The sequence below is a fragment of the Saccopteryx bilineata genome, chromosome 6, assembly GCF_036850765.1.
Source record: "Saccopteryx bilineata isolate mSacBil1 chromosome 6, mSacBil1_pri_phased_curated, whole genome shotgun sequence".
Classification (NCBI taxonomy): domain Eukaryota; kingdom Metazoa; phylum Chordata; class Mammalia; order Chiroptera; family Emballonuridae; genus Saccopteryx; species Saccopteryx bilineata.
The window spans coordinates 184,268,446-184,290,449 of record NC_089495.1 but is presented as its reverse complement, the minus strand read 5'-3'; the positions used below and the strand labels follow the sequence as shown (position 1 = coordinate 184,290,449).

The window sequence follows — 22,004 nt, the reverse complement described above, 5'->3', positions numbered from 1 at the left end:
TAAGAGTTCCAGCAGCAAGGGAAATCTATGTGCACCTGATTCAAACATCAAAGTGTAAAATGTTTAAGGAACACCCTGTCTTCTGTGTCCGTCTTCTGGGCCCACACCCCCCATAGGAAACCACTAATGATTAGTATAGGCTTTTAGATTGTTTTATGCATTCCCAATATAATAATTATGTTTTTCTACATCTTGATTTTTTTTTCACTTAATATACCTTGGATATTCTTCATATCAATGAAGTTAGAGTTGTCTCATTATCAGTATTCTCATGATTATTAAGGTATAATTTACATACAGTAAACTGCACCTCTATGAAGTGTACAATTAGATGAGTTTTGATAAATTTATATATCCGTGTAATTACCACCATAACTTACATACATTTCCATCACTCCCAGAAAGTTCCACTTTCTGGTCATTCCCAGTCAGTCTTTCCCACTCCCAGCTCCAGGCAACCACTGACCTTCCTGTCTATAGATAAATTTTGCATATTCTAGAACCTCACAGAATGGCTTGTGTCTGGCTGCCTTTTGAGATTCATTTACGTTGTTTCATGTATCAGTAATTTGTTCTTTGTAGGCCTGAGTGTGTTCCATGTCCAGGGAAGTACATTCTTCTATTCTACTCTATTCTCCAGTTAAGCATTTGGGTTCTTCCAATTTGGGGCTCTTTTAAACTTATCTGTTACAAAATTTCTGTGTAAGTCTTTGATAAACATATGTTTTCATTTCTTATCTGTAAATACCTAGAAATAGAATTGCAGGGTCATATGGTAAGGACATAATTTAATTTTTTAAATGTTTATTTTATTGATTTTAGAGAGAGAAAGACAGATCTATTCTGGTTTGCGCCCTGACCAGGAACCAAATCAGCAATTTCTGTGCCTCCAGATGATGCTCCAACCTACTGCGTTATCCAGCCAGGGCAGGCATCATTTAATTTTTTAAGAAACTGTTTTGCAAAGTGGCTGTACCATTTTGCATTCCCACCAGCAATGTGTGAGAGTTCCAGTTGTCAATCTTTTTAATTCTAGCCATTCTAGTGTGTGTCCAAGTGAGGCACTGCCAACTCGAACTGATGATGTCATGCCAATGTTTGGGTGCGTCAGAAAAAGTCACACATTTGAGTGGAAGGCCCCAAAGATACAGTCAAGGCTCTGGTGCATTTCAAAGAAAACATGATGCCCTTTGGCAAAGTGAAGAAGGTGCTTTAAAAAATTCTGTATTCAGGGCCCTGGTCGGTTGGCTCAGTGGTAGAGCGTTGGTCTGGCATGCAGGAGTCCTGGGTTTGATTCCCGACCAGAGCACACAGGAGAAGCGCCCATCTGCTTCTCCACCCCTCCCCATCTCCTTCCTCTCTGTCTCTCTTCCCCTCCCGCAGCCAGGGCTCCATTGGAGCAAAGTTGGCCTGGGCGCTGAGGATGGCTCTGTGGCCTCTGCCTCAGGTGCTGGAATGGCTCTGGTTGCAATGGAGCGACGCCCCAGATGGGCAGAGCATCGCCCCCTGGTGGGCGTGCCGGGTGGATCCCAGTCAGGTGCATGCAAGAATCTGTTTGATTGCCTCCCCGTTTCCAACTTCAGAAAAAAAACACACACAAAAAAAACTTCTGTATTCAACCAGAATTTGAGTAGGCTGCCCTGGACATCAAACATAAAAGGTGGAAGATTTTTTTAAAAACCATCTTATTGAAGTGTTTTTTGGTATATTTTCAGAAAAATGTGTGTCTTAAGTGCCTAGCTCAGTGGCTTTTCACAAAGTGAGCACACCCATAAAACATGCACCCAGACCAAGAAACAGTATGCAATCTGCCCCCCCCACACACACACAGAAAGTCCCTTTGTGGTCTCTACCAATCATGACCTTTCCTGATAAGTAACTACTATTTTGACTTTCATCGCCATTAATTAGCTTTGAACTTCACAAGAATGAAATCAAGCAGTCAGTCTACGCTGTGTAGCATCTGACTCCTTTCACTCGGCACTGTGTTTGGCAGCATTGCCCATAATGTGTGTAGTAGCTCCATCTCACTGCTGTGTAGTATTCCACTGTGAGAACACAGCACAATTCATTTATACATCCTATTGTCAATTTGCATTTGTTGTTTCCAGTGTTTGGCTATTATGAGCAGCATGACTGTAAACATTCCAGTACAATCTGATGGTAGACATAAACCTTTAAGCTTTTTGAATAAATATCCAGGGAGGAATTTCAGGGCAGGAATATTTTAACTTTAATAGATAATGTTAAACAGTTTTCCAAAGTTGTCGTACATTCTGTATGATTCCATTTGTGTGAAGTCCAGAAACAGGTAAATCAAATCTATGGTTATCTTTGGGGGGCTGTGATTTGGAGGGGTCACAAAGGGAACTTTGGGGTGCTGATAATGAATACTCTGTTTTCTGATCTGGGTGCTGGTTGCATAGGTGTGCTGACTTTTCAAAAAGTCATTGAGGCCCTGGCTGGTTGGCTCAGTGGTAGAGCATCTGCCCAGCATGTGGAAGTCCCAGGTTTGATTCCCAGCCAGGGCACACAGGAGAGGCGCCCATCTGCTTCTCCACCCTTTCTCCTCTCCTTCCTCTCTATATCTTTCTTCCCCTCCCGCAGCCAAGGCTCCATTGGAGCAAAGCTGGCCCGGGCACTGAGGATGACTCCATGGCCTCCGCTTCAGGCGCTAGAATGGCTCTGGCTGCAGCAGAGCAATGTCCCAGATGGGCAGAGTATCGCCCCCTGGTTGGCATGCCAGGTGGATACTGGTTGGGTGCATGTGGGAGTCTGTCTGACTTCCTCCCCGCTTCTAACTTCGGGGAAAAAAAAAGAAGTCATTGAGTTTTACAGTTGTAATGTGTATACTTGTACACTTTTCTGTATGTGTGTTACACTTGAATCAAAGTTTAAAAGTCTTTTTTTTTTTGCAGGGAATTTCTGTTTATTATTCAAGTCTTTTTTTTTTTTTTAATTTTTTTTTTCTTTCATTTTTTCTGAAGCTGGAAACAGGGAGAGACAGTCAGACAGACTCCCGCATGCGCCCGACCGGGATCCACCCGGCACGCCCACCAGGGGCAACACTCTGCCCACCAGGGGGCGATGCTCTGCCCATCCTGGGCGTCGCCATGTTGCGACCAGAGCCACTCTAGCGCCTGAGGCAGAGGCCACAGAGCCATTCCCAGCGCCCGGGCCATCTTTGCTCCAATGGAGCCTTGGCTGCGGGAGGGGAAGAGAGAGACAGAGAGGAAAGCGCAGCGGAGGGGTGGAGAAGCAAATGGGCGCTTCTCCTGTGTGCCCTGGCCGGGAATCGAACCCGGGTCCTCCGCACGCTAGGCCGACACTCTACCGCTGAGCCAACCGGCCAGGGCCAATTCAAGTCTTTTTTTTAATTTTATTAATTTTAATGGGGTGACATTGATAAATCAGGGTACATATTTTCAGAGAAAACATCTCTAGGTTATTTTGACATTTGATTATGCTGCATTCCCATCACCCAAAGTCCAGTTGTGTTCCGTCACCATGTAACTGGTTTTCTTTGTGCCCCTCCCCTCCCCCAACCCTCTCAATCTCCTCCCACCTACCCCATAACCCCCACACTCTTGTCCATGTCTCTGAGTCCATGTTTCATTTTTATGTCCCACCTCTGTACAGAATCATACAGTTCTTAGTTTTTTCTGATTTACTTATTTCACCCAGTATAATGTTATCAAGGTCCATCCATGTTGTTGTAAATGATCCGATGTCATCATTTCTTATGGCTGAGTAGTATTCCATAGTAGTTTATAGGTACCAAAACTTTTTAATCTACTCATCCACTGACTGACATTTGGGCTGTTTCCAGATCTCTGCTATTGTGAACAATGCTGCCATAAACATGGGGGTGCATTTCTCCTTTTGGAACAGTGCTATGGTGTTCTTGGGGTATATTCCTAAAAGTGGTATATAGCTGGGTCAAAGGCAGTTCGATTTTTAATTTCTTGAGGAATCTCCATACTGTTTTCCACAGTGGCTGCACCAGTCTGCATTCCCACCAGCAGTGCAGGAGGGTTCCCTTTTCTCCACATCCTCGCCAGCACTTAGTCTGTGTTGTTTTGTTAATGAGCACCATTCTGACTGGTGTGAGGTGATATCTCATTGTGGTTTTAATTTGCATTTCTCTAATGATTAGTGATGTTGAGTACTTTTTCATATGCCTATTGGCCATTGGTATGTCCTCTTTGAAGAAGTGTCTATTCATTTCTTTTGCCCATTTTTGGATTGGATTGTTTGTCTTCCTGGTATTAAGTTTTACAAGTTCTTTATAAATTTTGGTTATTAACTCCTTATCAGACGTATTGTCAAATATGTTCTCCCATTGTGTAGTTTGTCTTTTTACTCTGTTCTTGTTGTCTTTAGCTGTGCAGAAGCTTTTTAGTTTGACATAGTCCTATTAGTTTATCCTGTCTTTTATTTCACTTGCCCGTGGAGATAAACCAGCAAATATATTTCTGCGAGAGATGTCAGAGAGCTTACTCCTTATGTTTTCTTCTAAGATGCTTATGGTTTTACGGCTTACATTTAAGTCTTTTATCCATTTTGAGTTTCTTTTTGTGAATGGTGTAAGTTAGTGGTCTAGTTTCATTTTTTTGCAGGTAGCTGTCCAATTTTCCCAACACTGTTTGTTGAAGAGGCTGTCTTTAATCCAGTGTATGCTCTTACCTCCTTTGTAAAATATCAGTTGTCCATAAAAGTGTGGGTTTATTTCTGGGTTCTCTGTTCTGTTCCATTGATCTATATGACTGTTCTGATGCCAGTACCAGGCTGTTTTGAGTACAATGGCCTTGTAGTATAACTTGATATCAGGAAGTGTGATACCTCCCACTTTATTCTTCCTTTTCAAGATTGCTGAGGCTATTCGTGTTCTCTTTTGGTTCCATATAAATTTTTGGAATATGTGTTTTATATCTTTGAAGTAAGTCATTGGTATTTTTGTGTGTGTGTATTTTTCCGAAGCTAGAAATGGGGAGGCAGTCAGACAGACTCTCACATGCGCCCGACCGGGATCCACCCAGCATGCTCACCAGGGGGCGATGCTCTGCCCATCTGGGGCGTTGCTCTGTCGTAACCAGAGCCATTCTTGCACCTGAGGCAGAGGCCACAGAGCCATCCTCAGCGCCCAGGCCAACTTTGCTCCAATGGAGCCTTGGCTACGGGAGGAAAAGAGAGAGACAGAGAGGAAGGAGAGAGGGAGGGGTGGAGAAGCAGATGGGTGCTTCTCCTGTGTGCCCTGGTCGGGAATTGAACCTGGGACTCCTGCACACCAGGCCGATGCTCTACCTCTGAGCCAACCAGCCAGGGCAGTCATTGGTATTTTATTAATTTTTTTTTCAGTCATTGGTATTTTAATCCATATTGCATTGAATTTATAAATTGCTTTGGGTAATATAGACATTTTAATGATGTTTATTCTTCCCAACCATGAGCATGGTATATGCTTCCACTTGTTTGTATCTTCCCTGATTTCTTTTATCAATGTTTTATAATTTTTCGAGTACAAGTCTTTAATCTCCCTGATTAAATTTATTCCTAGGTACTTTATTTTTTTCATTTTCTTATTTTTGGTTGCAATGGTAAAGGGGATTGCTTCCTTAAATTTTCTTTCTGACAGTTCATTGTTAGTGTATAAAAATGTTTCTAATTTCTGAGTATTAATTTTATATCTTGCCACCTTACTGAATTCATTTATCAGGTCCAGTAGTTTTTTGACTGAGACTTTAGGGTTTTCTATATACAATATCATATCATCTGCAAATAATGATAGTTTTACTTCTTCTTTTCCAATTTGGATGCCTTTCATTTCTTTTTCTTATCTGATTGCTATGGCTAGGACTTCCAGAACTATGTTGAATAAGAGTGGTGAAAGGGGGCACCCCTGCCTTGTTTCTGATCTTAAGGGGATTGCTTTTAATTTTTGCCCATTAATTATGATGTTGGCTGTGGGTTTTTCATAGACAGCCTTTATCATGTTCAAGTATTTTCACTTTGCTGAGAGTTTTGATTATGAATGGATGCTGGATTTTATCAGATGCTTTTTCTGCATCTATTGAAATTATCATGTGGTTTTTCTCCTTCCTTTTGTTTATGTGATGAATCACATTGATTGATTTGCAAATATTGTACCAGCCTTGCCTCCTAAGAATAAATCCCACTTGATCATGGTGTATGATTTTTTTCATATATTGTTGGATCCGGTTTGCTAATATTTTGTTGAGGATTTTAACATCTAAATTCATCAGGGATATTGGCCTATAATTTTCTTTCCTTGTGTTGTCTTTGCCTGGTTTTTTTTTTGTTTTTTTTTTGTTTGTTTGTTTGTTTGTATTTTTCTGAAGCTGGAAACGGGGAGAGACAGTCAGACAGACTCCCGCATGCACCCGACCGGGATCCACCCGGCACGCCCACCAGGGGCGATGCTCTGCCCCTCAGGGACGTCGCTCTGCTGCGACCAGAGCCACTCTAGCGCCTGGGGCAGAGGCCAAGGAGCCATCCCCAGCGCCCGGGCCATCTTTGCTCCAATGGAGCCCCGGCTGCGGGAGGGGAAGAGAGAGACAGAGAGGAAAGGGGGGGTGGAGAAGCAAATGGGCGCTTCTCCTATGTGCCCTGGCCAGGAATCGAACCCGGGTCCCCCGCACGCCAGGCCGACACTCTACCGCTGAGCCAACAGGCCAGGGCCTTTGCCTGGTTTTGGAATCAATTATACTCGCCTCATAAAAGGAGCTTGGAAGTCTTCCTTCCTCTTTAAGGTTTTGAAATAGCTTGAGAAGGATAGGAGTTAGTTCTTCTTTGAATATTTGGTAGAATTCTCTTGTGAAGCCATCAGGCCCAGGACTTTTCTTTTTGGGGAGTTTTTTTTTTTTCTTTTTGGGGAGTTTTTTGATAACTGTTTCAATCTCATTTGTTGTAATTGGTCTGTTTAGGTTTTCTGATTCTTCCAGATTGATTTTTGGAAGGTTATATGTTTCAAGGAATTTGTCCATTTCATCTAGTCTAGTGTTTTGGCGTACAGTTCTTCATAGTATTTTCTTACACTATTTTGTATTTCTGTTGTGTCAGTTGTTATTTCTCCACTCTCATTTCTAATTTTATTTATTTGAGTCCTCTCTCTTTTTTTCTTGGTGAGTCTGGTTAAAGGTTCATCAATCTTGTTTACCTTTTCAAAGAACCAGCTCCTGGTTTCATTGATCCTCTGTATTGTTTCTTTAGCCTCTATGTCATTTATTTCTGCTCTGATCTTTATTATTTCCTTCCTTCTACAAGCTCTGGGCTTTACTTGCTGTTCTTTTTCTAGTTCTTTTAGATGCAGGGTCAAGTTATTTATTTGAACTTTTTCTAGCTTCTTGAAGTATGCCTGTAATGTTATGAACTTCCCTCTCAGGACTGCTTTTACTGTGTCCCATAAATTTAGAGTTGATGTATGCTCATTATCGGTCATTTCTAGGAATTTTTAAATTTCTTCTTTGATTTCATTGTTAACCCATTCATTATTTGATAACATGCTATTTAGTTTCCAAGTGTTTGAGTATTTTTCAGTTTTTCTGTTGTGGTTGATTTCTAGTTTCATGCCATTGTGATCAAAGAAAGTGCTCGATATGATTCCAATCTTCTTAAATTTGTTGAGACTGCTTTTGTGCCCTAACATGTGGTCTATCCTAGAGGATGTACCATGAGCACTTGAAAAGAATGTATATTCTGTTGCTTTAGGGTGAAAGGTTCTGAAGATATCTATTAAATTGAGTTGATCTGGTATGTCCTTTAAGTCTGCTATTTCTTTGTTAATTTTATTTATTGAGGATCTATCTAGTGATGTTAATGGGGTATTGAAATCCCCTACTATTATAGTATTGCTGTTGATCTTGCCCTTTAAATCCATCAAAGTCTGCTTTATATATTTAGGTGCTTCTATATTAGGTGTGTAGATATGTATATTTATAACGGTTATATCTTCCTTTTGGATTGCTCCCTTTATCATTATGTAGTGATCTTCTTTTTTTTTTTTTTTTTTTTGTAGTGATCTTCTTTATCTCTTACTATAGTCTTTGTTTTAAAGTCCATTTTGTCTGATATAAGTATTGCTACCCCAGCTTTTTTTTCATTTGCATTTGCATGAAATATTTTTTTCCATCCTTTTACCTTCAGTCTATGTGTATCTCTTGTTTTAAGGTGTGTCTCTTGTAGACAGCATATTATGGGTCTTGTTTTCTTATCCACACAGCTACCCTATGTCTTTTGACTGGATCATTTAATCCATTTACATTTAAGGTTATTATTGATATGTAATTGTTTATTGCCATTTTATTCTTTAAAACTGTATTCCTCTTTTTTTTTTTTTTGTATTTTTCTGAAGCTGGAAACAGGGAGGCAGTCAGACAGACTCCTGCATGTGCCCAACCAGGATCCACCCAGCACGCCCACCAGGGGGCGATGCTATGCCCATGCGGGGCGTCGCTCTGTCGCGACCAGAGCCACTCTAGCACCTGGAGCAGAGGCCAAGGAACCATCCTCAGTGCTCGGGCCATCTTTTGCTCCAATGGAGCCTCGGCTGCGGGAGGGGAAGAGAGAGACAGAGAGGAAAGAGAGGGGGAGGGGTGGAGAAGCAGATGGGCGCCTCTCCTGTGTGCCCTGGCCAGGAATCGAACCTGGGACTTCCGCACACCTGGCCGATGCTCTACCACTGAGCCAACCGGCCAGGGCCTGTATTCCTCTTTTGCTATATTCTTTTTCTCCTTGGATCTGTTTACAACAAGCCTCTTAGCATTTCTTGCAGCCTTGGTTTGGTTGTAGTAAATTCCTTGAGATTTTTTTTTTTTTTTTTTGTCTGGAAAGCTTTTTATTTCTCTTTCAATTTTAAACAATAGTCTTGCTGGATAAAGTAGTCTTGGTTGTAGACTCTTGTTCTGCATTACTTTGAATATTTCTTGCCATTCCCTTCTGGCCTCAAGTGTTTCTGTTGAGAAGTCGGAAGTTATTTTTATGGGGGCTCCTTTGTAGGTGATAGTCTTTTTTTCTCTAGCAGTTTTTAATATTTTCTCTTTATCATTTAGCTTTGGTATTTTAATTATGATGTGTATTGGTGTAGATTTCTTTGGGTTTCTCTTTAATGAAGTTCTCTGTGCTTCTTGAACATGTGAGATGTTTTCCTGCCTTAATTGAGGGAAGTTTTCAGCTATGATATGTTTGAACAAAGTCTCTATCCCTTGTTCTTTCTCTTCTTCTTCAGGAACCCCTATGATGCAGATGTTATTTCTCTTCATGTTGTTACTGAGCTCTCTTAGAGTTTTTCAGACTTTTTGAGTCTCTTTTCTTTTTTCTGCTCTGCTTCATGCCTTTATTTATCTTGTCCTCTAACTCGCTGATTCAATTCTCAGCTTCATCCAACCTGCTTTTAATTCCTTCCATTGTGTTCTTCATTTCTGATATTGTATTTGTCATTTCTGACTGATTTTTTTATTATTATTTCAATGTCCTTTTTTATATTTGCTATCTCTTTATTTAGGTGTTTGTAATGACCATCTATTGTTGTTCTAATATCTTTGAGCATCCTAACAATCGTTATTTTAAACTCTGCATCTGGTAATTTGGTTATATCTGACTCATTCAGGTCCTTTTCTGGGGATTTCTCTTGATTCATTTGTGTTGCATTTCTCTGCCTTCTCATTTTGTCTGTGTAAAAGGAGGTTTTGGCCACTAGAGTCCACTGGATGTGGCCTCTGTGTTCCCTAGATGTGGTCTGTCTGCAGGCTCGCCATCCCCTCTGCTGTTACTGCCTAGGGCATTCGGGTATGGGCGTTGCTGGTGCCTGCCCACTAGGGCTGTTGCTGTGGTTTCCGCCTCTCCTTCACGGGAGTAGCTGTGACCATGCTCAGGTGTACAAGCCCCAGCAGCCTTGGCCTTTGCCCTGCCCCCGTGGGTGGCGTTATGCTAGGCCCTGAGGGCAGGGGTGAGCACCTTTGCTCAGCTGTGGGTATCTGCCTGATTCTGGGCTTTCACCCTGCCCTTGCAAGAAGAGCCCACCTGTGGGACAGCTGCAAGCCTTGGCTCCACAGGCCAGGTAGGACTGCATGCACTCACTCAGTAGCAGAACTCTGCCTGTTCTGGGCTTTTGGCTCCACCCTCGCAAGAGGAGCCGGCTCCCAAGTCAGGCCACAAGCCTCAGTTCTGCCAGCGGGGCAAGGCTGTGCTCCTGCGCCCTTGCTCAAGGGCGGATATCTGCCCCTTCCGGGGCTCCTGCCCTTCCCCCGCAGGCTGGATTGCAGGCGGTCTGCAGCTGGGTTTGATCACTTTTGCACGTCCTCTCCTCCCCAGCCAGCAAGACCAAACTCACACCTGGGCCTCAGTGGTGGCCAGCCGGCTTCTACCCTTGCCAACAGAACTGCGCTTCTGCATCCTGCTGCCACTCGCCCTCCGGCAAGCCCTCAGCCGCGTGGGTGCGGGCGCTGCAGCTCAGATCCTAACACTCATCACTGTAGTCCCGAAAGCTCCCTCCTTCTAAGTGACTCTGCTCTGAGTGCCGTGGGAGAGCTTGTTTGGCTGGTGTCCTGCTTCCCTTTGCTGGTATTGCTGTTTCCAGGGGAAATATTCACTTCAGATTTGGGGAATGACTCGTCCCAGAGGTTAGGGTGGCTGTCTCTCAAAGTGTTTCCCCCTGTGCCTCCTAGATTACACTCTCTTCCCACTGCTCCAGCCCTCTCTTCTCTCCCTGTCCCCCAGAGCCCCGTTTGAGTGGTTGTTAGAGAAGTTTTCTGTGAGGTCCCTTTAAGAAAAATCCTGGGTCTGAGAAATCTGTCTCTTTCTCACAAACAGTATCCTGTCTTGTTTCCAGCTAAATACTGTCCTTACGCCTCTTCTAGGCTCTGGGGCTGCAGGCTGGGACTTTGTTCCTGGGACTCAGGACCCTCCCCTCTCTGCTAAACTCACTTCCCACCACTTGAGTCTCTCCCGGCTGCCATTTGCTCCGGGGAGCTGGGCAGCCCTCTCCACGTTTCCGCTTTTCCTACCAGTCTCAGTGTGCCTTCTTCAGTGTTCCTTGGTTGAAGAGTCCTCTTAGTTTAGTCCAAAGTTGGTTTTTCCAGATGATGGTTCTTAAAATTAGTTTGTAATCCACTTTGGTTCTGGGAGGTGGAAGTTGGTATGTCCGCCTAATCCATTGCCATCTTGTCTTCCCTATTATTGAAGTCTTAAAAGGGAATTAGTTTTATTTTTCTTCACCTCCAAGGATCTCTTTCTCTTTTCTTTCCTTCTCTTCTGAATTAGGTAATCATTACCTAGTAAATTTTGTGTTTTTTTAAGAGTTTTATGGATCTAGCCTGACCAGGTGGTGGTGCAGTGGATAGAGCATTGGGCTAGGATGCAGAGGACCCAGGTTCAAAACCCCCAAAGTTTAAAAGTCTTGCTCTTAAAAAAAATCTTGCTCTTTTACCTCCTTGTCTGCTTAAAGATCAGCAGCCATCATGAATGACACAATAACTATCAGGATCAGGAAGTTCATGACCCACAGACTACTTTAGCAGAAGCAAGTAGTCACTGACATCCTTCACTTTAAGAGGGCAACAGTACCTAAGACAGAATTTGGGAAAAACTAGCCTAAATGTATAAGACCACATCAGATGTCATCTTTGTATGTAGATTCATAAACCATTCTGATGGTGTCTTTGGCATGATTTATGATCCCATGGATTACCCAAAGAAAAATGAACCCAAACATAGACTAGCAAGACATGCCCTGTACGTAAAGAAGACCTTGGAAAAAACAGAGAAAGCAACGCAGGAACAGAAGGAAGAAAGTTGGCCCTGGCCGATTGGCTCAGCGGTAGAGCGTCGGCCTGGCGTGCGGGGGATCCAGGTTCGATTCCGGCCAGGGCACATAGGAGAAGTGCCCATTTGCTTCTCCACCCCCCTCCCCTCCTTCCTCTCTGTCTCTCTCTTCCCCTCCCACAGCCAAGGCTTCATTGGAGCAAAGATGGCCCGGGCACTGGAGATGGCTCCTTGGCCTCTGCCCCAGGTGCTAGAGTGGCTCTGGTTGCAGCAGAGCGACGCCCCGGAGGGGCAGAGCATCGCCCCCTGGTGGGCAGAGCATCGCCCCTGGTGGGCGTGCCGGGTGGATCCCCGGTCGGGCGCATGCGGGAGTCTGTCTGACTGTCTCTCCCTGTTTCCAGCTTCAGAAAAACACACACACACACACACACACACATACACACACACAAAAAAAAAAAAAAAAAAGAAGGAAGAAAGTCAGGGGGACGCAAAGCTCAGCGCTGGAGCTGGCAAAAAGTGAGCTGGAGACTGGACAACAGAAGGAGTAAAGATTCTTCAGTGACTTTATCTGTGGTGATTGTACAGATTTTTCATGAGAGGATTAATAAGCTAAGAACGTTCATGTGAAATAAACGTGTATAAATAAGTCTTGAGGAGCCTCGGACCACTGGGCATGGACATAACAAATCCCTGTGAGAACTCTTCTATTCCCAGTGGACCTATACCCTCTTGAAGGTACACAGAAGTAGATAAAGACTCTCAAGTCAAATGTCCCCAGATCTCCCAGTAGCCACCCCTTCTGTGGCCACCCCTGGTTATCCACTCAGACTATCTTCACCTGACAGTCCAAAAACATTGGCCGCATTGGCTTGCTCTCTCCTAGTCCCACCTCTGGATTTAACCCATACTTTTCACTCTCTCACTTGAAAACAATGTAGAAAAACCAGGACTGACTTACTAAGTGCTCACCTACTGTAGGCCAAACACGGTGCTGGTTATGTCGGCAGCACAGGGGAGCAGCCCCAAGCCTCAAGAAGCAGGAAGGGGCACAAATCACTTGAGCATAAGATAGTTTGTGGCAAATGCATATAATTTGCATCCACTCGATACCTCGACAGGTAGTCTCCCAGAGTAAACCCCACTCATATTTGAATTATGTGTTTCAGTCTAGCAGTTTGGGTTGCAAGAAAAAAAACTCACTTGAATTACATCTTTGGAGGGATGTTTATTGGGAGGAAATGTTGAAGAGGTTCCCAGGAAGGATCTGGCCATCAGGCACTGAAAGGAACAGAACTTTGCACCAGGAAAGGTCCTAACTATTGCTACATGGAGCTAACCAGATCTCCAATTTCTTCCCAGACTGTTAGCTCGATGCTAATGTCCCGTTGCTCCCCATGTTTCTAAACCCACATCCCAAAGCAGCGAGCTCTTTGCTTCTGCGAGCCATCTGTCACCAGGCTAGCAAAAGAGTCACTAAGGCTACCCGAGAACTGGCTCCCCTCAAGCAGTAATTCCTTAGGAGAACATTATTCCTTCTTGATGACCCTCATTCATCTAAACAGCCCTTGAGCATCAGCCTTCAGGAAGAGGATGTGAATTCACTGGATCATGGAGCAGAAAGAAGAATGCTGATGACATTGTGTCTACTCCTCACGTTTCCTGGGTGTGTGTGAGAGGGATGAGAATGGGGGCACCTCTTCTTCCAGGAGCCAGATCTGGCACAAAATGTCTGCTCAAGCAACCCCACTGCTTCGTCTGCCCTCTCCCTAGGGATCACCAAACCTTCTTGATTTCCTCAGTCTTTTTTTTTTTTTTTGCATTTTTCTGAAGCTGGAAACAGGGAGAGACAGTCAGACTCCCGCATGCGCCCGACCGGGATCCACCCGGCACGCCCACCAGGAGGCGACGCTCTGCCCACCAGGGGGCGATGCTCTGCCCATCCTGGGCATCGCCATGTTGCGACCAGAGCCACTCTAGCACCTGGGGCAGAGGCCACAGAGCCATCCCCAGCGCCCGGGCCATCTTTGCTCCAATGGAGCCTTGGCTGCGGGAGGGGAAGAGAGAGACAGAGAGGAAGGCGCGACGGAGGGGTGGAGAAGCAAATGGGTGCTTCTCCTATGTGCCCTGGCCGGGAATCGAACCCGGGTCCTCCGCACGCTAGGCCGACGCTGTACCGCTGAGCCAACCGGCCAGGGCCGATTTCCTCAGTCTTAATGTTTGAAAGGAACTACCTCCTCCTGGAAGCCCAAGACCAGTGCATTCCTTTGAGCAGATAGACACCAAGACAGAATGTGCTCGGCTGACAGCATTATCATCAATGTCAAAAGACTCAGAGATGAATCCATAGTTGAGAGTCCTTTGGAAATAGACTAAAAACTGCATTTCCCAGAATCCCTTGCAGCTTTGGAGTGGCCATGTGACTAAACTCTAGCCACTTGGGAGTGAATGGATATGACATGTGCAACTTCCAGTTGTGTCCGCAATGGGATTGGCTGTACCTTCAATTTCCACTTTTCTGGTTGGAAGGAATGTGAATAGAGTGGGTTCGTTGTGAACCTCAAAATGAAGACAAGATAGAAAGATCCAGAGTACCAGCAATTTAAACCACCACAACATACCCAGACTAGTATGAGAGAGAAAAATAAAATTCGTTCATGTTGAAGTTACTGCATTTGGTCTCTTGTTAGAGCAGCCCAACTTATATTCTAGCTAGTGCAGAGTGCCTTGGCTGGCCTGTGAAGATGTAGAAAGCTCCTCTTCTAATTCATCCAAATGGTCCAGAATGGGCTTGGAGAAAGACAGGAAGAGGCAGTGCATTGGAAGATGAATGGAGAGATGAGAACTAGAGAACAGAGAAGAAGTGGACAACGTGATCAATTCATTTCTCTTCACATACCCCAAGGTCAACACCCTCCTTGGTAGATTGGGTTCACTCCCTCCTCTCATCACCTATTATTCTTGAAGACAAGAGGCTTGGAACCAGGTCATAAAATGTCAGATGTAGCAGCCTTGTTTTCATAAGGGCGGGCAGAATCCAGCGCAGCATTGCTTACAAGGCCCGAGCCCTCAGAGATTCCTGCAACCTCTTCCTCCTGAGGGCAGGTGAGGCCATGGGTCAGCTCAGGGGCAGAACACAGGGAGGAAGTCCCAAATGTGGCTGCATTAGGATCAATGAGCTTCCCACAGGGAAAACGCTGGTCACAAGAGGACTCTGGGAGATGTCATCACTTGATTGCTAACTTTGGAGGGCAGTCCCCAGCCCCCAAGCCTTGAGTAAGAATCTCAAGGGAACCGGTAAGAAAGTGCATGGCTGGAAGCTCTGGCCCACTACCCAGATTATCTGCAGAAGGGGACACATCATGGGGAAGGGCAGACAGTTTTTTCACTCTTACCCAGATGATGGGAAGGAAGACCCCAAAACACGGATTGGGTCCTGTATTCTAAGATGTGTCTTGGAAGAGGAGGTGTTGCTGCTAGATTCAGAGTGTCTGTCATCCAGCCAGCCACTCCTCAAACACTTGGTTCCTCTGCCCCCATCAGAATATGGCTCCTCCTCCCCCCCCCCCCCCGGTTTTCTCAAGGAGCCATGGGTCTCTATATTTCCTTCCCAGCCTCTCCCTAGCCCCAGGCACCAGCCTACAAATGGTAGCAGTCTCTAGGAGCCAGCCGTGCACTGCAGGGTAGCTGGGCATTCTGTCCGCATGTGCCCATGTGGTGGATAGATACCTGCAAAGCATCCTTCTGAGAAGCCATCTCCACCGAATCCTCATCCACTCTCTGCTTATGAAAAAACCTCCTTCTGCAAAGTCAAGAGTAGACTCAGAGAGCCCCTCCTCTCCCTGCCTGCCCCCAGCCCCTTCATCTGCCCCACGTGCTTGTCCCTAGACTGCTCACGGCACTGAGCAGTAGGGAACACCGTGGCGAGTGGGGCACCGTATCTTTCTTCCGGCCCAGTCCTTTCTTCAGCATAGACAGGGTAGAGAGGAGGAAAGGAGAAAACTACAGCATGGATTTAGAGATAATTCTTGAAAGGATCCCCAAATTTGGAATGTGGGCAAGGAGGGAGACAGGCTAGGAAGTGTGGAGCCTGTGAATTTGGTAGGAGGCACCTGAGAGAATGTTGGGGCAAACCAGAGAAGGATGAGGTAGCCCCATGCACCCTCCATCTCTGGACCCACCTCCAGATGTAGCAGGCCGCCAGACCCAACAGGAGGAAGAAGAAGCCACTCAGTATCCCCAGGAACCAGAGTAGCTTCTGGAACAGATGCAGGCGGTGCAGGGCTGGAAGACAGTGGGCAGCTCAGGGAGCAGCGATGGCTCCAGGCCTCCAATGCCGCTTCCCAAGTGACTTCCCCGAGATGCAACCTTTTCTAACTTTCACTTGATCTCAGATGCTTCCTCATGCACAGGAGCTTTAATCAACCCGTCTAGACTGAACAACGAGCTGAAGACCTCAGAAGGAAGCCTCTGGACCTGAGAGCTAAGCCTTGTGCAGAGTGGCCTGGGAGATGGAGCCTTCCCTCACCTCTGGTTCCGAAGTAGGTAGAGGCAGAGGCAGAGCCAAGGGCGTTGGAGGCAGAGCACACGTACTCGCCCTGGTCAGCAGGCCTCAGCTCCTCAATGTCCACTCGCAAGGCATTGGGGGTGGCGGAGACATGAATGTGCGGTTCGACTGGAATGCCCCGGGGCTGGCTGGAAGCCACCACCCGGCTGCCAAGGTGAAGGGTCAGGCTGGCTAGGGGCTCGCTGTCCACTTGGCAGTCCAGAATGCCCTGGATGCCACCCTCAGGTTCCACAAAGACCGTCATAGTGGGCGTCTTGGGAGGGTCTGTGGGAAGACAGGGTGTGGTAATTGCAGAAAACAACCACAAATTCCTCCCCTCCTGTACCCATGCAAGGTGACTTTGAGAGCTTATTTCCTCACTCCTTGAATCTGTGACTGTCTTTGACCACTAGAAGGTAAAAGTGACATGTGTGACTTCAAGACAGTTTCTACTCTCCTTAAAACACAAGCATGTGGGAAGCCCAGGCCAGCCTGTTGGACACATGTGGCCCAGCCAACAGCCAGCCTTTACTACCAACCACGAGAGTGAAGCCATCCTAGACCATGGAGCCACAGATCAGCCACTGGACAACTGCGGTCACCTGTGGTGAGACCACCAGAAGGGCTGCCTAGCTGAGCCCAGCCCAAATTTCTGAACCACAGAATTTTTTTTTCTTTTTCTTTTTTTTTTTTTTTGTATTTTTCTGAAGCTGGAAACGGGGAGAGACAGTCAGACAGACTCCCGCATGCGCCCAACCGGGATCCACCTGGCACGCCCACCAGGGGTGAAACTCTGCCCACCAGGGGGCGATGCTCTGCCCCTCCAGGGTGTCCCTCTGCCGCTACCAGAGCCACTCTAGCGCTTGGGGCAGAGGCCAAGGAGCCATCCCCAGTGCCCGGGCCATCTTTGCTCCAATGGAGCCTTGGCTGCGGTAGGGGAAGAGAGAGACAGAGAGGAAGGAGGGGGTGGTGGAGAAGCAAATGGGCGCTTCTCCTACGTGCCCTGGCCGGGAATCGGACCCGGGTCCCCCGCACGCCAGGCCAATGCTCTACCGCTGAGCCAACCGGCCAGGGCCGAACCACAGAATTTTGAGAAAATAAAATGTTTTAAGCACTAAGTTGTGAGGTGACTTGTTATGCAGCAATTGCTGACTAGAAAGCATAAGGCCCTGGTGGAAAATGGAGTAGAGGACCAAGGCTGATGAGGGCCTATTGTGTTCCAAGCATGCTTTATTTCCTATACATCTCACAAGGTGAGGGGACTGAAGTTTGCAGATGAGGAAACCAAGGCACAGGTGCACAAGATGACACAAGTCTATGGGAGTCCTTCAACCCACGATTCCCTACCTGTGAAGTCCTTTTTCTTCATGGGCAGAAGAGGAATGATACCTAAGGTGGGGAGACTGAGGCAGAGGGTGTGTGTCACACTCACAGAGCACACGGAGCATGACTGGAGCGGAGGAGGTGGTCCCGGCGGGGAGCTCAACCCGACAGTGGTACACTCCAGCTTGGGCACGGGCCACGTAGGAGAAGGAAAGGGTGGGCACAGTCTCTGCATATAATTGCCGGCCATTCCAGAACCAAGCGAAGGTGGAGTTGACCATGGGCCTGGGGCCACCAGGAAAGTGACAACTCAGGTTCAGTGCTGCACCCTCAGGCACATCCAGGCCTGGCTCAGCCACCACACGCACACCTGCAGGCCGAGGACCCAGAGGGGGTTGGGAATCAGCAGGCCTGTGAAAGCCAGAGCCTCTGAGGGGAATCTGAGAGCCTTCTGTGCACTATGGGAAGTTCTGATCTGACTTGGGACTTGGGCCCCTGCCGGTGAGACTGTGTCTTCCTTATCAGACTGAGGTCCCTGAGAACAGGGCTGTCTCTCATCTTTACACTGGGGACCTCCAGGGCAAGGCTGTGCCTCCCTTTCACATCAAACCAGACATTCTGATGAGGGAGGCTGTCTCCTACCCTCAGACTAGATTCCCAAAGAGTGAGGCTGCACCTCCTCCCTCAGACTGGGCTCGCTAAGGGTCAGCTCTGTCCCTCTTCCCACCCCGGGTGCCCCACCCCCAGACAGGGCTCTGAGGGTCGGCTTGTGTCTCCCCTGCACTGAAGCTGCTCTGGGCATTGCTACACTTCCGCCCTTGTAGGGAGCTCTCCAAGGGCAACGGTGTTCCCTCCGCTCAGGCTGGGCGACCCCCTTGCAGTGGGAGTAATTCCCCTTCCATCAGATCAGGCAGGACTATATCCACCCCTTCAGGCCACCAGTCCCTCCACGTGGACTCTGACCCTGTAGCGCCTGGGCCTCTCCTCTTCCCCTATTGCCCACTCACCTTCTGCCTGGAGCCGCCCGGTGGTGCTGACTGAGCCCAACAAGTTGTGGGCCATGCAGACATATGTGTTCTCATCGCCTGAGGGCACATCTTGTACCTGTAGCCGCAAGGCATTGCGGGCCACCTGGACATGACCTGTCCTTGGTGCCAAGGCACGGACGCCGTGGCTGGTGGCCAGTACCTTGCCGTCATGGGACAGGGTCAGCTCAGCAGGCGGCTCGCTGTCCACAGTGCACTGCACCACAGCCATGGGGCTAGCTCTCGAGTCCCAGAAGGAGGACAGAACAGCATCTCGAGGAGCATCTGGGGCAGGGGCAGGGCACAGTGGGGGTCCTTGCTTGGAAACCCTGTACTGTCCATTGTCCTCCCTCCTGGCATTGGCGAGGCTGAAGCCTCTGGGAAAATAATCACTTCCTAGAAGTGCCAACGTCTCAGGAGTCCGGTGGCAGAGCCCTTCACAGATTCCTAGGGCTTTTTTCCTCACCACCCATGTCCTTCTTTCCCCAGGTGACCGTTCCCAGCCCATTGCAACCCTGTGCCCACCCCCACCAGGGTCCGAAAGTGCCCACCACAGCCCTGGGTACCCCCCTTTGAGCACCCCTGCTCACAGAGGACTTGCAGGGCCGCAGGCCGGGAACTGCGTGTGCCCTGGGCATCCTGAACTTGGCAGGAGTAGGCGCCCGCATGAGCCCGCGTAGCTGTCGGGAAGGAGAGGGAGGCGGCTGGTCCTTCCTGCAGCCAGCGGCTGTTGTGATACCAGGTATAGAGAGTGGGTGGGGTGGCGGCAGGGTCCTCACAGGTCACTGTGATGGAGGTCCCCTCAGGCACAGCAGCTGACGGAGCCAGAGTCACCTGCACACCTATCCCAAGGAGGCCAGGGTCAGCTGGGCCTAGCCAGACACCACTGCTGATCCCACCCCTGGTGGCCTTGACCTAAGCCATGCCTCACCCTCTAGCCGCAGTTCCAGGGACGTGTTGACCTGGCCCAGAGGACTGTGGGCCAAGCAGCTATAGAGACCCTCATCGCCGGGTCGGGGCTCCCACAGCTCCAGGCGCAGGGTGTTGGGCACAGAGGCTTCAGTTGAGGAAGCCAGGATGCGACCGGCATGGCTGAGAGCCAGCTGGGCGGGCGGGCGGCTGTCCACAGTGCACAGCAGCAGGGCCAGCCGGCCACCACGACTCTCCAGGAGGTAGGTCAGGCGCAGGCTGCGGGGTGCGTCTACGGGAGCACGAAAGGCCTAGATGGAGTTCCGGCACTGCAGCCGTGAGGAGGCTGTTGGCAGGTGCCATCCAGACAAGGCGGGCCCTGGCTTCCCACCCCCTGGGCCTCCACCTGCTCAATCTGGGGTACTGCTACTCTGCTCAAAGAGGACCTATCCCCATAGCCCCCCAACTCGAATGCCCCTTGTGAAGTGGTTCATCGGCCAGCGGAGTTCTGGTACTCAGTTCCCGGGTTGGGCACCTGTGGGAGTCTGGCCATGCCCTGATCCCTGGAAGCTGCTGTCATTCTTTCCAGCGCCACCCTGCCACCAACCACACTCACAGAGGACATCCACGACGACAGGTCTGGAGAAGCGGGGTGCCTGGCCAGGGGTCACCACACCACAATGGTAGGAGGCAGCACCCGTGACTGTGACATTGGGCAGGTGGGTGGAATGGGCACCTGGGCGCTGCTGCCCATCCCGGTACCATGTGTAGGTGAGCTGGGCCAAGTGGGTAGCCCACACAAGGCAGGTCAAGTTCACCAGCTGCCCTTCCTGCACAGTGGCCTTTGGCCACACCTGCACACTCACAGCTGGGGAGAGAAGGAGGGCGTGGGAACACCAGTGAGGGTCATGAGGCTGTGTAAAACAAGCCGCCTGTCTCTGCGAGGGAGGGAGGGAGGCCCACCCTGTAAATGGGGCTCAGAGGTGGAGCTTGGTAAACAGCTCCTCATCTCTCTGGGGTTCCGAGCAGAGATCCGCAGAGCCCCCCCCCCTGACCCTGGTAGGGGCGTATGAGAGAATACCGGCCTCCCTGGCCTTGCTCTGCTTTCTCCTTGAGCACCCCCTTTCTGATTAGTTTTACCCACTGGGTATCCAAGTAAAATTCTCTTTTTAAAAAAGGGTCTTCCATGAGACCCAAGTTTGTAGGCTGCTGCCCTTAAGAAGGGTGGAAATGAAGACTGTCCTCATATTCAGTCCCCGTTCTCATGCCCAGGCTTCCAGGACCCTCTCCAACCTTCTCTCCTCATGAAGGAGCCACCCATGCACATGCACCCCCACACTGACCATGGGCATCGAAATGGGCTGAGGCCGAGGCCTGGCCGAGGGTGTTGTTGGCCTCGCAGGTGTAGAGGCCCTCGTCCTCCAGCACCGCGTTGTGGATCTCCAGGCGCAGTGTGTTGGGGGCCACAGCCACCTTTAGCCGAGGAGAGCTGCCTGCGAGTTCCCCCACACCTTGTAAGGTGGAGGCTACGAGGCGGTCACCATGGAGCAACCGTAGCTGGGCCGAAGGGTCGCTGTTCACACTGCACAGGAGAAGGCCCAGTCGCCCAGGGCCAGTGTCCATCAGGGTGGTGAGTGTGGCCTGACGTGGGGCATCTACACAAAGTGGAGAGTGGTCAGGGTCTGGCTAGGCGGCCCCCCACCTAAGGCTCTCTCATGGAGGCAGAGCCCTACACCAGGGACTCAGCGTCCCCTCCCCTAGTCGTGCCCTTGGCTCCTTCACGCCCCAAGAAACATACACAGGATAAAAGTGCTTACAAGACACATGGAGGCTCACGGGGGTGGCCAGACTTGTGGCTGAGCCAGGGGCCTGGGCTTGGCAGTGGTAGGCCCCAGCTTGGCTCAAGGTTATGGCTGCAAAGTGGAGCGTGGCCGAGGTCGCCTCCTGGAGGGGCTGGCCGTCCCGGTACCAGAGGTATGAGGTTCCTTCCGGGACCTCCGTGGGAACCTTGCAGCTCAGGACCACGGCCTGGCCCTCCTGGAGCTCAGGTGATGGCGACACCTGGACCCAGGCTCCTGCCAGGAGAAATTAAGAGCAAGTGAGGAGCTCGCACCATATCCTCCCCCAGTCTGGGACTGGGTGTTTGTCCACATCAAGACTGCATAGCCTGACCAGGCGGTGGCGCAGTGGATAGAGCGTCGGACTGGGGTGCAAAGGACCCGGGTTCGAGACCCCGAGGTTGCCAGCTTGAGTGCGGGCTCATCTGGTTTGAGGAAAAGCCCACCAGCTTGAACCCAAGTTTGCTGCCTCCAGCAAGGATTTACTCGGTCTGCTGAAGGCCCGCGGTCAAGGCACATATGAGAAAGCAATCAATGAACAACTAAGGTGTTGCAACGTGCAATAAAAAACTAATGATTGATGCTTCT

At 48.9% G+C, this 22,004-nt stretch overlaps 1 protein-coding gene across 7 annotated transcripts in view; it reads right to left on the bottom strand.

Annotated features, from left to right (window-relative positions):
• Window positions 1-13,877: 13,877 nt before the first annotated feature.
• Window positions 13,878-22,004, bottom strand: part of SIGLEC1 (sialic acid binding Ig like lectin 1) — a 30,545-nt gene continuing 22,418 nt past the window's right edge. For 5 of the 7 annotated variants that reach the window (XM_066236232.1, XM_066236237.1, XM_066236233.1 and 2 more), the window contains 12 exons: window positions 21,396-21,653; window positions 20,922-21,233; window positions 20,195-20,446; window positions 19,601-19,870; window positions 19,260-19,511; window positions 18,652-18,954; window positions 17,754-18,014; window positions 16,304-16,606; window positions 15,957-16,059; window positions 15,505-15,577; window positions 14,728-14,870; window positions 13,878-14,620 (listed from right to left, as the gene is read on the bottom strand). In XM_066236232.1, coding sequence (XP_066092329.1) covers window positions 14,763-14,870; window positions 15,505-15,577; window positions 15,957-16,059; window positions 16,304-16,606; window positions 17,754-18,014; window positions 18,652-18,954; window positions 19,260-19,511; window positions 19,601-19,870; window positions 20,195-20,446; window positions 20,922-21,233; window positions 21,396-21,653 — 2,495 coding nt within the window. In that variant the 3' untranslated portion in view covers window positions 13,878-14,620; window positions 14,728-14,762. Of the gene's footprint in view, window positions 14,621-14,727; window positions 14,871-15,504; window positions 15,578-15,952; window positions 16,060-16,303; window positions 16,607-17,753; window positions 18,015-18,651; window positions 18,955-19,259; window positions 19,512-19,600; window positions 19,871-20,194; window positions 20,447-20,921; window positions 21,234-21,395; window positions 21,654-22,004 lie in introns of those variants that run through there. The other 2 variants (XM_066236238.1, XR_010726144.1) reach the window with 2 other exon arrangements.